Source organism: Tenrec ecaudatus, chromosome 18, assembly GCF_050624435.1.
Source record: "Tenrec ecaudatus isolate mTenEca1 chromosome 18, mTenEca1.hap1, whole genome shotgun sequence".
NCBI lineage: Eukaryota > Metazoa > Chordata > Mammalia > Afrosoricida > Tenrecidae > Tenrec > Tenrec ecaudatus.
This window is the reverse complement of record NC_134547.1, coordinates 59,522,360-59,539,263: the sequence shown is the minus strand read 5'-3', so window position 1 is coordinate 59,539,263 and position 16,904 is coordinate 59,522,360. Positions and strand designations below refer to the sequence as shown.

The following is a 16,904-nucleotide window of genomic DNA, read 5'->3' as shown; positions in this document are numbered from 1 at the left end:
GGCTCTTCAAACGAGAGACGGAAGACCACCTCGTGAGTTGGAGGTGGCGACAGCTTTCTTTCCGGACCTCAATCATCTGAACCCCACCTCTGACGGGGCTCTCAACTCCCTTCTATGCGCAGCAGAGAATCACCGAAACCTATTATTCTCTCTTGGCGCTCTCTGGCTGGAGAGACAGTGATTAGCAAGCAAGGCATCCACAAAGTAGCATTTTCATTTCAGCCTCTCCTGGGGGCACAACTGAGTGGTGAAGAGCAAGCCCAGATTGAAAGCTTTGTGGCTCTCTCGGCGCCTCGTTGAAGGCCCTGATTATAATCACACTGACAGGACAAGGTTTAATACACCTGGTCTCCAGGACGCACCACGGCAGAGGGCTCATCCCCATCCTCTCCCATTCCCGTGTGTGCTCACTGAGGAAGCCCAGCTCGGAAGTCCCAGTCGGTGCGGACTGGGTAGCAGCAGAGACCGTGCTCATTTCCGTGGCTCTTTGAAAGTGACAAACCCTTCCATGACCACAGATTATTTTAGTACTGTCGCTGTCATGGGCTACTCTGGGACGTGAGAACACGGATGAGTGTTTCTTCTATTTCTTCTCTCACCTTGCTAACTAGACATTTTGCTCTACTACACACTCTCTCTCTGCATGTGCACCAAGAAGTTTTTAGTTTTCGCATTTTTAAATAGATGGCTTATTTTGAATTGATTTTAGATGGTAGAAAGTTGTAAATACAATACAGGGAGTCCCCTATGTTATGAACATGAGCGTTCCTAGTTGTGTCTCTAAGTGGAGGTAGTCGGTGAGTCAGACAGGTGCCTACAGCTCTGATACAGTCTCACTTCGTGCAAGCCGGGGCCCCTGTGGTGCACTAGGTTCCAAGTCAGGCTGCTTGAGCCACGGAGTCAGCCTGAATGCACCGGCTGCTTCTGCAGGAGAAATGAAGGTTCTGTTCCCATGAAGGTCTCCAGCCTCGGAAACCCCACGGGGCAGTTCTAATCTGTCCCACAGGGCTGCTGTGAGTTGAAAGCAACTCAATGGGAGGGTTTTTTTGGTTCTGCTTTTGGCGTTCATGCAAGAAAGCCCTCAAAAGCCTTTCCAATGATGTAAACGCTACATGTATGTGCAGCAAGTGAGAGTGATTCTGATGAGGAATTTGTGGCCAGAAGGGGTTGGGTTCAATGGCTTCAAAATGAGGGCAAATGTATATAACACTAAAGGGCAAGTAGGCGTCATCCCTGAGTCTGTCCCCCCACACCCCCCACTGGGGCTTCGCACACAGGGAGTGTCCACATGCCCTCACCTGATCTCCCTCATTGTTAAAGCCTTCTATAGCAAGGTGCAGTTCTCAAGAGCTCTGTAGATTTTTGAAAAAGGATGGAAACCCCTGACTCGTTACTCCCTCTCGTACATCACACAGTCTCACCAGAACTGTGTGTGCCCCAGGGCGATTTATTTCATGATATGGATTATGTAGCTCTGATCAAGATGCTCCCCACCCCCATGAAGATCCCTCTAACCTCCCAGGGGGAGTGTTCCAGTCATTAAGGGGCTGTGTTGCTCAGCCTTCCCTTGTCTCCTCCACACACTGTTCGCTGCTGACCTCACATGCATTTCCCGCACAAAACCTATTTTCCATTTTGTTCGGACTAGAACTGCTTCCTTGAAACACATTCCCAGCTTACCTTGCAGCTAGGAAAAGTTAGGGGAAACCTGTTTTGGCCAAAGGAATGCAATGGAAGTCAGCAGACACACAACAAAGAACTCAAACAATAGCGGTGAGGACAGCAAAGAGTGCTTCACTCTGGGGTGCATGGGGCCCACGCCACCTGACAGCACGCAACAGAAACAACTGTCTTCCCCTGGAGGAGGCAAGGGAAAAACTACCCTTCTGCCGCTGCTGTTCTCACCAGTTCAAAGCAGTCCTCATGGCCAGAGCTCCGGCACTGTCTTGTAGCTGTGACACAAAGGCCGTGAGTATTATAGAAATATTGATCTAGGTGACCCTGAGTTGCCAAATTGACGCCTACCTCGCCTACCTCCAGATTTCTGTGACATGAAAAAGCAAGCCCTTCTGTGCTTTAGCTGTTGTAACTCGAGTGTTTGTAGCTAGGAGCTCAACACTTTCCTACCAGATTAACACATTCAATCCGAATCCTAAGCCAGGCACAAGAGAAAGATGGGAAGTGCAGGTGAGGATAAAGCCCAGGGTGAGGATAAAGACCATTCAGAACTTCAATGGTCTAGTTCAGCGGTTCTCAACCTGTGGGTCGAGACCCCTTTGGGGGTCGAATCACCCTTTCACATGGGGCCGCCCAATTCATAACAGTAGCAAAATTACAGTGATCAAGTAGCAATGAAAATAATGTTATGGTTGGGGGGGTGGTCACCCTAACATGAGGACCTGTATGAAAGGGTCGCGGCATTTGGAAGATGTTGGCCAGCAACAATGTTAAGTGGGTAGCTGGGAGCAAATGTGGAGGGGCAGGAGAGGAAGGGGATAAAGAATGAGTCTAAACTGGTACAAGAATGGTGTCACAAGACCTGGATGGGGCAAAATTCTAGCATGAAAAAAACCCACTTGTCTGACAAAGTCATCTCTCTGAGAATGGCTTCCCTGACAGTGTTAAATACTGACGTGCTGGCCACAGCCTACCATTGTGAATGCCAGGAAGTAAATTATGAATGTAAATCATCTGCAGAAAGTCAACTGGGAACAGGTTTCCATTAAAATCAAGATGACACTTAATTTAGGGGGTCACTCATTCTTAGAGCACATAATACATTCTTCCTGGGGTGTGAGCCAGCCTCTCCCCAGTTGGGGAGAGGAAATTTAATTTCAGCAGAAACTAAAATCCCAGGGACTGAACTCTCAGCTAGAAAGGAAAGACTTAAAAATGAGGTCCTTTAGTAATTCTGCACGAACAACTAAATGAGTCAGGAAGTCAAGAAGTGACTAAAGCTTAGCCTCCACAGAGAGTGGGTTAGTGGCTGTCAGCTTGCTCAGCTCGGGACCTGTCCCTACACGGAGAATGCCTGGATCCAAGCCTCCCTCTGTCAGCTGGTTTGGGGCAGCTGTGAGCATGCAGTTTACCTAATATGCTACAGAGGCAACTGAGACTCTTACTGGCAATGCCAACAAGACAATTTTCCTGCTACAAAACCCCCCTGCTGACTGATTTCCGGGCATGAGTCCATCAAGAGGTAGGTTTGAGGCCTATGCTAATAAAAGGAAGTCCAGCAAACAGAGGACAAAGGGAGAAGTGGCAAATGGCGAGAGACTGACTCACCTCTGTAGCTTTCTGGCTGAGTCCCCGAAACAGCAGCACAATCACATGGATGGCAGCTCTGCGCACTTGGACGTCTCGATCTGTTTTAGCCACAGCGGTCAGGCAAGCGGTTACCTAGGTGAAGTGAGGGAAGAGAGTCAATCAAGCCAGGATCATGTCCTCACCAGTAACCGCTCAACTGGGCTTGGCCTTCTGCCGGTTCATGAGGGGGGGGGGGCAGCCTGACAGAGAGAGGGGGAGGGGACCTTGTTCTCCGGCTGGAGGGCAAGAGCAAGTGGTTGGCAGATCATGATTCTGATTCTGGACTGCGTTGCAAAAAGGACAAAGTCTGGTTTGGAATTCCGTGGGAGGGATCTGTATAAACAAGTATTTGTAAAATGGTAAGATCAAACGGGACTACATCTTCAAAGGTGGGAAGCACTGTTACTCGTTCCCCCTTTGGGGACATCACACTGAAGGAAGAAAAGTCAGCCCAACAGAGCTGTTTTCAGGGATCAAGGACCATGGAAATATTGCTAAGCAGGCATCGTTTAAGGGCCGGTGTGAATCTGAATGTGTCACTGATGACAGTTCTAGCCCAGGGAGATAGAAACATTCAATCTTATCTTCCCCAGCATGTCTAGACCATCTAGTCCCACACATTTAGAGTACTCTGTGTGAGGCATGGGGCCAATTTCAGAGACTCCCTGCCTGGGCTTCTTCATGTGTGAAGGAGGTCTCACGGTGCTAATTTGCTCTAAAAGAAAGCTCTGTAGCACAAAAAATAGACTGGAAATTATTTAAAGATCATGGTGCCAGATAGATAGCAAATAATTATATGTCATAAGATGAGATTGCTTCTAACCCCAGACCCGTCCTTTCCCACTCCTAGCAGGTACAGAATTATTTGCAAACTGCAACAAAGAGACGCCACTACAACAAACCTTCCTGCGGCCTGAGTGCAAGATTTAGGAAGACAAAAAAAAAATCTCAATGGTAGCCAGTGGCAGCAATAGTCTGAAGGGAAGTCCAAATGAGTCAACTGGTCTCTGACATACTTGCTGTTGATTCGAACACTGGGTGACGACTGTATTCCTTGGCCAACAGTGGAGGGATTTCTAAGCATGAAGAGAAAATAGCCAGATTGTGTGTTTGGGAACATGTGTAAATACATATTATGTTGAAAGAATAGTTTCTAAAAAGAGTCCAGGCACAAATGAGGAAATAAGCTTGTGCAGAAATTTTAATGATGCAGGTTGTATTTTTCACAGCTTTCAAACAGTTGGGCAGAGTTCAAAGTGTCTAATTAATCAGTGATGGCAGAGAGATTGGAAGAAGCTTGTTCTTAAATATAATTGCATCTGTGATGCGCTGGCATTTAATCAAGTGGCACATCCAGTAGACTTGCAGCTTGCAAGTGAAAGGAAATCCCAGAAAAGCTCTCAACTCTTTAGGGGCCATTTTTCAATAAGACTTAGTAAGTTTACTTTCCTCTTGTCCCACTATCAATGTTCTGCCTTCCTTTGGTTTTCAGTAATTCCTCTCGGTTACACTGCCCTTGGTCACACCCTACCAGGCCTCCCACACCCTCCTCACCACCAATTTGGATCACTTGTTATTCCCTTGTCCCTGCGTTTTTTTAACACCACTTCTTCACACACACCCCCACCTCCCCCTCTCCCATATCCCCCCGGAACTGTCGGTCCCGTTGTTTTCTCCTCCAGATCGTTTACCCAGCCTATCTTATTTAGACAGATCTGCGGAGATAATAACATGCACAAAAACAAGACAGAGCAAAACCAAGCAACACAACCACAACAACAACAAAAAGCCAATGACAAAAAACAAACAAAACAAAAGAAGAAAGAAAAGCTTGTAGGTAGTCCAGGACTGTTCATTGGCCTTTAGGAGTGTTTTCTGGTCGAGTCTGATGGGATGCCAAGCCCTAGCCCCAAAGTCTATTTTTTTGCATTCCCTGGGGAGTTCGTTGCTCTGTTCCCCTTGATGTTCTGCCACACACCCTTAGTGTTTTGCCTCGGTATGGTGGCAGATCGAGTGAAATCCCCACACTGTCTCCAGTGTTGCCTCCTGTAGGGTTATGGGTCAGTGAGGGATGTTGGGACTCATAGTGGGGCCGGCCATATGGTCTTCTATGTGGATTAGCTGCTAGGAGGCAAAGGGCATTTATAGAGGTCTAAATAAAGGCATGTATATATGTAAACATATTTATATATGAGGATGTGGAAATAGATCTATGTGCATATATGTATAGGTTTAGTAATAAGGTAGCAGATGGACATTGGGCCTCCACTCAAGTACTCCCTCAATGCAAGAATACTTTGTTCTATTAAACTGGCATTTCATGATACTCACCTTCCCGGCACAATCACTGAAGACAAATGGGTGCATAAGCAAATGTGGTGAAGAAAGCTGATGGTGCCCGGCTATATAAAGATATAGCATCTGGGGTCTTAAAGGCTTGAAGGTGAACAAGCAGCCATTTAGCTGAGAAGCAACAAAGTCGACATGGAAGAAGCACACCAGCCTGTGTGATCACAAGGTGTCAAAGGGATCAGGTATCAGGCATCATCAGAACAAAAATATCGTATCATTGTGAATAAGGGAGTGCAGAGTGGACACCCAAAGCCCATTTGTAGGCAATTGGACATCCCCTTACAGAAGGGTTGAGTGAAGGAGATGAGCCAGTCAGGTTGCAGTGTAGCAACAATTAAACATACAAATTTCCTCTAGTTCCTAAATGCTTCCTCCCCACCACTATCATGACCCTAATTCTACCTTACAAATCTAAACCAGAGGATGTACACTGGTACAGGTGGGAACTGGAAACACAGGGAATCCAGGGTGGATGGTGCCCTTGGGACCAGTGGCAAGTGGTGATACTGGGAGGGTGGAAAGGGGGAACCGATTACAAGGACCTACATACAACTTCCTCCCTGGGGGACGGAAAACAGAAAAGTAGGTGAAGGGGGATGTCGGACACTGTAAGATATGACAAAATAATAATTTATAAATTATCAAGGGTTTATGAGGGAGAGGGGAGGGAGAGGGGAAATGAGCTGATGCCAGGGGCTTAAGTGGAGAGCAAATGTTCTGAGAATGATGAGGGCAATGCATGTGCAAATGTGCTTTACACAATTGATGTATGTATGGATTTTGATAAGAGTTGTATGAGTCCCTGATAAAATGATAAAAAATGACCTAGTACGTTGCTTCTGCCTTTGACCCACAACACCCTGACCCCAAGGCAGTGGAAACTTCGATGGCATTTACAGGTGATGCGATTTGTTCCTAGGAGGAATTCCTTGGGTGACCTCCAAACATGCACAAATATAAAAGCTACCTCTACTTGTAGATTCAGTATTTACAAGGTAAGAGCTGAAACCAGAGAAACAAGTTGGAGCTAAGTCTGGGTCCTTCCTGACATAGATAAACGCTCAGCTTGTGCAGTCCCACAGCCAAATGTGAAAGCCAGCCCAAGGTCATGGAATGCTGAGATGCTCCTGAGCCTTTTGCCTGCTTCCCTTTAAGTTGTGTTTCCATGTCTGCCAGACCCTGTCGGCAGCTGTCTTGGCCATCCCTGTTCTGCTTCTTTGTTCTCAGGGCAAGGTCAGCTCTGACTGGCACAAAGTCCACAGTCAGGACATGCAGAAGCCTCCTGGCTGGAAAAGGGCTTTCCTCTCAATGTCAAGTCTTCACTCCCTCTGCTACTTGACAGTCTGGCTCAGAGGAACTGGTGAGTGTGATCCTTGTGGAAGTCAGTTGGAATGATCTCCTGCTTGCCACCAGGCTGCTCTCATTTATGCACCAGACTGTACCAAGCCCATCTGCATTCAGCCATCCACAACCAACAGGAAGAGACTTAAAGAAATAGCTTCACCCATTACCTGTCACTAGCACAAAACCCTATGCAATGTATAATAGACAGCCATCCAAATTTTAATATGGCCTTATAAACATCATACCAATTTAATTTTTAAAATCGCCACCTAGGCCAATTCCAACTCATGGTGACCCCATGTGCTTCAGAGTAGAATTGGAATCCATAGTTTTCTTAGGCTGTGACCTTTGGAACCAGATCACCAGGCCGTTCTTGCTAGCCACCCTTGGGTGGATTTGAACCACCAACGGTATAATAGGTTAATAGCTAAGTTAATAGATATTAACCTTGTTAATAGCTGAGTGCTACTAACACCCACCCAGGGACTCCCATTCAGATCTAAGAATAGCAAAAATAAAAGAAATATCCTCTGCCCACATCAAGCTCTCATCACCACTTACAGTGTTGCTACCTTGTAGGCAGAAATCCTTAAACAACAAAGGCCAGGCGGATGTGGGATCATTCCCTCCTACCCATCCAACTTGAACAAGCCACTCTTTCCAATGGCTAGTCTGTCTCACCTCCAACCCCAAGGACACACTCAATGCCACTCTCCACCCCTAAAAGCCTTGACCAACCGATAGATGATGTAAGGTTTTTACTAATGTATGATATGGTGTCTTATTTCCACTCTGTTTCTACAACCTCTCAGAGGACAGAAACCCATTCTATGTAATCTTGTCACCCGCACTGAAGGTCACTGTATCTACTCTGAAAAAAGAAAAAAAACAGACTATGGCAAAACAGAGGCTGGCAGGTTATCTCTTCATGGGCTCAATGACCTAAATTATAGCCACCTCTGAGAGCCAGACAGGAGAAAAAGATTGTCACGGAAATGCTGAAATTTCGGTTTTAGAGATAAGGAAAAGCACTGGTTCCCAAAAAACTGGCCCCCACAAATCATAATCAGAACTTTATAAATAAAGACAAACCAAACTGCATGATGACCGAGACACAGCTTGGGGTGAGTCCAGGGGCGAGGGCAGTGGATTGAGGTATGTACCTAACAAGTATGGCTCCAGTCCGCACTGCATCTTCATCCCCTTCCTGTTTCCTTTGTGAAAATCCAGTCTGCTGGCCTGTCTGAAGTGGGACACTCTGTCCCTTCACTTTGTAACCTAAGAAACTAAAAGCACAGGGAGCATGAGCCCTACTTCCTATGCCCTCATCATGCTCACTGAATCTGCCCCATGAGGGCGACTATAGTTTCCTTGGTTTTTGAAAGCATTTTATTGGGGGTTCCTACAGCTCTGATCACAATCCATACCTCCATCCATTGTGTCAAGCATATTTGTTGCCATCATCCTTTTCTAAACATTTTTTCTACTTGAGCCTTTGGTATCAGCTCACTCTCCCCGCCCCTTGATAATTTATTTTTAAAAAATTTCATGGCTTACATTGATGGATGTCTCCCTTCACCCACTTTTCTGTTGTTCATGCCCCAGGGAAGGGATTATTTGCATATCATTGTGATTGGTTCTCCCTTTCTCCCACCTTCCCCGTTCCCCTCCTGGTATTGTTACTCTCATTATTGGTCCTGAGGGGTTTTATCTGTCCTGGATTCCCTGTGTTTCCAGTTCCTATCTGTACCAGTGTACATCTTCTGGTATAGCCGGATTTGTAAGGTAGAACTGGGATCATGATCATGGGCGCAGGGGAGAGGGGAAGGGGGAGCATTTAGGAACTAGAGGAAAGTTGTATGTTTCATCAGTGCTATACTGCACCCTGACTGGCTTGTCTCTTCCTTGTGACCCTTCTGTAAGGGGATGTCCAATTGTCTACGGATGGGCTTTTAGTCTCCATTCTACCCTCCCCCTCATTCACACTGATATGACTTTTTGTTCTGAGGCCCAATATCCATCTGTTACCTTAATACTTAAATGAATATATGTACATAGATCTATTTCCCAATCATTATATATATATTTACATATGTACATGCCTGTATTTAGACCTTTATAAATGCCCTTTGCATCCTAGTTTTCCACTATTTCCTTTTACTTTCCTCTTGTCCCACCATCATGTTCGGCCTTCATCTGGGTTTCAGTTAATTCCTCTTAGTTACATTGCCCTTGATCAAGCCCTACCAGGCATCCAACACCCTACTCACCATCAATTTTTTAAAAATCTAATTGTTGTTTTTTAAATACTTTTATTGGGGGCTCTTCCATCTCTTATCACAATCCATACATTCATCCAGTGTGTCAAGCACATTTGCACATATGCTGCCATCATCATTTTCAAAGCATTTTCTTCCCACTTGAGCCCCTGATATCAGTTCCCCATTTCTTCCTCCTCCCTCCCTCACAAACCCTGGATAAGTTATACATTATTCTTTCCATATCTTATATTGTCCTCTGTCGCCCCCTCACCCACTTTTCTGTTATTTGTCTCCCTTGGAGGGGGTTATAGGTTGATCCTTTTGATCGATTTCCCCTTTCTCCTCCTACCCTTCCCTAAGTCTCCTGGTATCTTTACTCTCCTTGTTGGCCCTGAGAAGTTTATCTATCCTGGATTCCATTAGGGCTCTTATCTGTAGCAGTGTGCATGCCCTGGTCTAATCTGATTTGTAAGGTAGAATTGAGGTGATGATAGTGGGGTGAAGGAAGCACCAAAGAGCTAGAGGAAAGCTGTGTGTTTCATTGGTGCTATACTGTACCCTGACTGACTTATCTCTAGGTGTCTATAGATGGGCATTGGGTCTCCATTCCATGCCGCTCCCACCCACCCCCATCCTCCATTCACATTGGGTATGATTTTGTTCTGGGTCTTAGATGCCTGAGATCTGATCCCATCGATATCTCATGATCACACAGGCTGATGTGCTCCTTCCATGTGGGCTTTGTTGTTTCTCAGCTAGATGGCCGGTTGTTTATCTTCAAGCCTTAAGACCCCATATGCTAATATCTTTTGACAGCCTGGCACCATCAGCTTTCTTCACCACATTTGCTTATGCACCCATTTTGTCTTCAGAGATGTTGTCAGGAAGGTGAGCATCATAGGATTGTTAGAACAAAGTGTTCTTGTGTTGACAGAGTACTTGAGTTGAGGCCCAATGTTCATCTGCAACCTTAATTCTTAATATATAGATATGAGTACATAGATCTATTCCCCTCTCATTTTATATACACACACATACTTAAACACACACATGTACATTTCTGTATTTAGGCCTGTATAAATGTCCTTAGCCTCCTGGTTCTTTCCTCTATTACCTTTTACTTTCCTCTTGTCCCGCCATCATGTTTGGCCTTCATTTGGGTTTAGCAATTCCTCGCTGCTATATTGCCCTTAATTGAGCCTCATTAGGCATCCTACGACCTTCCTTCCATTGATTTTAGTTCACTTGCTGTTCACCATTGATTTTAGCTCACAAGTTGTTCCCTTGTCCCTGGGTTACTTCCTCGATGTTTCCCAGCACTCAACCTAAGTCTTCTCTTGCAGGGTCTGCAGAGCTTCACATTTCAGGAGCTCTGTCACTTAGGGAACCCACAGTGATTTTGGCAAAACACTGATAAATTCAGGTCCTGGGATCAGTAGCTTGGCAATAGCTTGATATCAGACCTCAGAGTGCAGGTATGTGGGCACCCCACTAAAAGGAGGTTGGTCCATGGGTTTGTCACCTGGGACAGGTCTTACTTGCTGCCTCTCACTTGCATCAGGTTGGGTCCTCATAGTGTAAGATAAAGATGAAAGAGCCCATCAAGATTGCATGTCAAGCAACAAAGGTTAAGACAGGAACAAGGAGGAACTGAAAAAAAAATAACAATACTCTCGGACATGTTAAATCTTGACACCAACCAAAAAGCTGGGATTCCTGGTACAGAGAGGATGGTTGGGTTTGGCTTAGGGCAGTGGTTCTCAACCTTCCTCAGGCCGCGACCCTTTCATACAGTTCCTCATGTGGTGACCCCCCAACCATAACATTATTTTTGTTGCTACTTCATCACTGTCATTTTGCTACTGTTATGAATCGGGTGACCCCTGTGAATGGGTGGTTTAACCCCATAAGGGTCACGCCCCACACGTTGAGAACCACTGGCCTAGAGAGTATGTTCCGTTTCTATGAACAGGTACCAGCACAGCACAGCACAGCATAGCAAGTGCCCAAATCTGGAGCACCCAACAGTTAGCACAGCTTTCTTCAGATGTCCACGAGCTACGGCTAGAGTAAAAGGTACAACACCCCACAGAGCAGACCATGTGAGTGAACTGACAGTATCCACAGTGGGTTTGATTTTGTATCAAATTAGTACACTTCTCTTTTTTCTCTGGCTGGCACATGCCAAACCCATGAAACCTTCCTGATAATTCACAGAAGCCCCAGCTCTGTGCCCTCCATGCCTTGCATTTGCTCTATCACACCTCTCTGTTTCAAAGTCTGCTGAGGGCTCCTTGTGGCAGAGAGACTGGGTTCCATATCAGCCCTTGGGCATGATACCTGGCACATGCAATGCTCAGGAGGGAGAAATCCTGCCATTTGCAGCCACACACAGGTTTCCTGAAGTTAAAGTTCTTCTTCCACCAGTACACTCCTCAGGGTTATGTATTCTTGAGGCCACAAAGCCTTCAAGTGCTTTCCTGAGATGCTGACAGAACAGTAATAGAAGGCACGTTAATATTTTAAAACATCAGTTCTTCACTCAAATCACATGGGCTTTGCTGCTCCCTAGCACTTGCGTCTCCGTGTTTGCTACTCCTTCCATCTGGATTCTCTCTCCTCAGGTACCTGTCCATATCAACAACTTACTTCCTCAGGTCTTCGCCTGAGGTCAAAGCACCTTTTCCTGTTCACCCAAGTTCAGACAATAACGAGCTCCTTTCATGGCCCGTACCCTTTGTATCTCCTAAGCTCTTAACACCATCTGACACATTATATATTTACTGAATTTGCTTGTTGCCTACCGTCCTCTCTATAAGGACCACGCCAAGAGGTTGGAGACTTGACTCTTGTGCCCAGCACCTAGCACAAAACTTGGTTGTAGACCCAAACTTGCCAAGCATCACATTCCCAGCCCCCCATTGTGAATAGACAAGAGGCATGTGAATCTATCAAACAAAACCAAACTCATTGCCATCAAGTCAATTCTGACTCATGGTGACCCTGTAGGACTGAATAGAACTTCCCCATGGGGTCCCAAGGCTGTCATCTGTACAGAAGCACACCAACACTTCTTCCTTCCACAGAGCAGCTGTGGGTTCACATCGACAACTTCTCAGTTAGCAGCTGAGTGTTTAACAACTAAATCACCACGGCTCTTCTGCATCTGTGTATAGGAGGTCTCAACTGCTGAAATACTATGGTGGACAGATGTCCAAGCACGTGAAAACGGGTTGTCCACCCAAGGCGGCTGGCTTGGCACTGACGCCAAGGCAAGTGCAGGATGCTACAAAAGCAAGCACAGCCCGAAAGAGGAGACCAAAATAATGGGGGATAGAAACACCTGGCTTTAAGTCAGAGGGAATGTATTGTCTTCAGAAACGTCATTGCTAAAAGAAAGTGCTATTAAGATGAAGCTACAGGACCTTCCTATTGGAAGCTTTTCTCATATGGAAATTCTCTTTCTTCTCAAGGGCACAAAAGCCATCTTGTAAATGAACTGAAAACATTCATTGAGAGGCAATAGAGTGAATGATTGAGAATAAGGATTCTGAAACCAACTACCTGCATTCAAATCCCAACCCTTATATTTCCTATGTTCAAACCTGGCAAATAAATTAATTTTTGTCTTAGTTCCCTCTGGAAGGGTTGGGTCAGTTGGCATAGGTAAGGCACTAAGAAGAGTATTAGGTGATTGTTATTATTACTACTAGTATTAAATACAACTAATCTTTCCAACCAGCATTATCTTCCTCTTCATTTAAAATGCTGTCAACTAACACTGAACATGCACTGTATGGAAACTGTGTCTTAGATGCCATTCACGAGCGTGTATGACTGACCACAGCAAGAGGTCAGATAGTCTTTGTGGTCTATGTCATACCAATTGACCAAGAGGTCTCTTGAGACTATGGCTCTAAATCTGGAAGCTCAATCACTGATTTCCTCAAAGTGTCCAGTTACGGTTAGTTAAGATGCTTTCATATTTTTGTCCTCTGGTTCCTCTAACATATATTTACATTTATACATGTGTATATATATATATATTTGTAACACATATAAATACTTATGTGGAATTAATATCTGACAAACTTATAAGTTGAAGCTTCAAAAATTTGGGGAAAGATGGATTTAAAAGATAATGGGAAGTGGAGAGCAAATGCTTTGAAAATGATTAGGGCAAAGAATGTGTGGATGTGCTTTATACAATTGATGTATGTATATGTGTGGATTGTGATAAAGAGTTGTATGAGCCCCTAATAAAATGTACAAAACAAAACAAACAAACAAAAAAAGATAATGCCATTTTTACACTAACTTTTCAAAGCCCCTTTATATATATACCCAGGGGTACATCCCCATTTCTCACCCATACCTGATTGGCTTGTACGTTTACCTCTGTATCTCCTTGTAAGTTTTATTACTGTTATTGTAGAACTGTATGTGTAATAATGTTTGTCTTTGTTGCCTTTAACTCTGTGCATCTCTCGGGCTCTTCCTTTGCTTTGGTCATTCTGTGCTGACCACCTCCTGATGCATATTGCCTTCCCCTTCACCAGAGTTAGCATGTGTCTTCTCAACTTTTTAGTTAGCGATTTCCCTTTTTCTCTTCCTATCCCTGGTCACCATCAAAGAATGTTTCACTCTGTGTACAAACTTTTTCTAATAGTGGTCTAAAACAATATTTGTCCTCTTGTGACTGGTTAACTTCACTCAGCCTAACTCCTCCATGTAATGGGATGTTCTGCAGATTCATTGTCATTCTTTCATCGTATTCCACTGTCTGCATGAACCACAGTTTATATATTGTGTTCTTGTGAATACTGGTTCAAGGAATATGCACGTGTGTGTATAAATAATTTGTATCACGGCTCTTATTTATTTAGGATATATAGTGTGATGGCGAAGATCATGTGTCCACTGGGCCACGGTTTTCAGTGGTTTGACAATTATGATCTAGTTACCCCTCATGAGATCTAATGTAATGTAATCACTTCCATGATGAAATCTGCTATGAGAAGCCAATGAGAAGCCAATCAATGAAATGAGTTTCCCTGGGGCCATGACCTGCTTCCAATATATGTGGACACTCAGGCAAAGTGTATTTACCCTTTACTAAGTCTGAATTCAGCATCTGGTTCGTCATCTGACCTTCAGTTCTTTGAATTTGAGCCAAATACCTGTTTTATTGTTAGCCAATCCTGAGGATCAGTAGCAGCTGCCCTCTGACCTGCTGGTCTTGGGTCCATCAGCCCTTGCAGCTATGTGAGTCAAGAGAAGCCTATTACCAGCATCTGCAACTATGTAAGCCATTCCTTGATATACACTTCTCTGTATATGTACATGTATAAAAGCTTCACTGGGCTTACTTCTTTAAAGAACCCAGCCTAAAATACACCCCTAGAGTGGAATTGCTGGATCATATGGTACTTCTGTTTTCAACTTTTTGAGTAGCACTATAAAGTTTTCCACAATCAATGTTCATGGAAGCAGCAGCCAAGAAATCAAATGAGGCATCACATTGAGTAAATGTGCTGTACACAACCTCTCTGATGTGTTGAAAAGCAAGGATGTTACTCTGAGGATTAAGGTGCTCCTGACCTAGGCCAGCGCATTTTCTACCATTTCATAGGCATGTGGAAGTTGGACACTGAATAAGGAAGACTGAAGAAGAGTTGATTCATTTGAGTTATGGTGCTGGTGAAGAATACTGAAAGTACCATGGACTGCCAAAACAAGTAAACGTATCTGGCTTATAAGAAGTACAGCTATAATGGGTCTCAGATGCCAACATAACAAGATTTCACCACACTGACTTTGGAGATATTGTCAGGATAGACCAGTCCCTGGAAAAGGGCATCATGCCTGGTAAAGTAGAGGGACAACAAACAAGAGGACAACCTTTAACAAGGTAAACACGATGGCTGCAACAGTGGACTCAAACCTAAGAACGACTGTAAGGCTGGTGCAGTGCCAAGAGGGGTTTCCTTCTGTTGTACAGAGGGTCGCTGTGAGTCAGAACCGACCCAATGGCACCAGCAACAACATGCTGCTTTCCACGGAGGCTGTACCATTTTAGGGTCCCACCAGCAGATGTGGGCTCCAGCCTCTCCACACTCTTGCCAGCATTTTGTCACTTTCTGGCTTTTGGAACTCTGCTCTTAATGCTGGGGTGAGGGGACTGCTCAGTGTTTTGATTTGCATCTCTCTACGGCTAATGAACACGAGCATTGCTTCATGTGTTTGTTGGCTGTCTGAGGTCTCCTTTGGTGAAGTGACTTTTCATGTCCTCTGCCCCCTTTTAAATTGGATTATTTATCTTTTATTATTATCATTATTGATTTTAAGATGGAAACACAAAGGAGGGCCCAGGGTCACATGGTATGTCTCTTCACCTCAGCACCCACGAGAGGCAAAAAGTCCACTACCTTTTCACATTCCATTCCTGAACACTTACTTAATAAGGGTGACAGTTAAGGTTTGGGGTTAACTTGGCTGGGCCAGGAGTCTCTGTGGTTTGACAGTGGAGACCTAGTAATCCCCTCTGATGAGATCTCCTCAAAGGATGTGGCCTGCTTCCAATAAAAGTCGACACTTGGAAAACCTTGCTGGCTCTTTGCTGGGTTGCGATCCAGCATATGGACTTGAGCCAGTGGCCTGGCATATTGCCTGCCAATCCTGGGAGTTGTCAGCGGCCTGCCATCTGACCTGCCGGCCTTGGACTCATTCCCTCTGTAGCCACAGCCTGTTGTCTTCTTGCCAATCTTGGGTTCCTTAATTCCCCGCTGCTATTTGAGTCAGGAGAAGCCTCTAAACTAACACCTGATCCATACATTTGGTACTTGCTCAGACTTGGAACTTGCTTGATTCTACAACTGTGAGAGTAATTTTCTTCACATGAGCCTCTATATATACACATAAATATAAGTTTTGCTGGTTTTGATTCTCTAGAGAACTCGGCCTACGGTAATAAGCAACGCATTTTTCTTGTTCTGAGCCCCATACATCTAATAAGGCCATTCAGGATGTGACCCCCTACCTGGGTCTCTCTCCTGAGTTTCTGCCACCAACTAGTTCCTACTCCTTGCCCCTTCACTCCAGCATTTTGAATATCTTCTTATAGTCAAACATGCCAGGTGGTTCCACAGCACAGCGCTTCCCCTGCTGAAGTGTTCACCTCTGCCTTCTCAGGTTGCCTAAGCTCTATCCTCCAGTTTAAACTCCAAAGGTCTCTTCTTCCAGGATAACTTTGCCAACTCCAAGCTCCACTGATAAGGGACTGTAATTGTCATTGATGACCTATGAGCAAAAGGCAAGGTGAGCATAGGCTTTTCTTTCCCCAGTCCCTAACAAAGGGCCTGGCACACCATTGATGTCTAGTAATGAAGTGACTCCGGACATTGGTTACTCTTGCTCTCTGCATTTCCATGGTACTCAACTTCTGCATCATTCTCGTCAGCAGCCTCGTTTAAGGTCAAGATAGGAAGAAAAAAAAGGCCAAATGATCCTTAAAAATCGTAAGATATACAAATACAAGTTTTGGGGTTTTGCTCACGTCACCTTCTCAATGAGGTTTACATTGGCTATCCTATTTAACACTATACCCTCCCTTCCAGCAACATCACAGTTCTGATCACTCAC

At 44.9% G+C, this 16,904-nt stretch overlaps 1 protein-coding gene across 2 annotated transcripts in view; it reads right to left on the bottom strand.

The window, feature by feature from the left end:
• Window positions 1-16,904, bottom strand: part of TANGO6 (transport and golgi organization 6 homolog) — a 196,287-nt gene that overhangs the window by 29,450 nt on the left and 149,933 nt on the right. For both annotated transcript variants that reach the window (XM_075537016.1, XM_075537015.1), the window contains one exon: window positions 3,286-3,399. In XM_075537016.1, coding sequence (XP_075393131.1) covers window positions 3,286-3,399 — 114 coding nt within the window. The remainder of the gene's footprint in view (window positions 1-3,285; window positions 3,400-16,904) is intronic.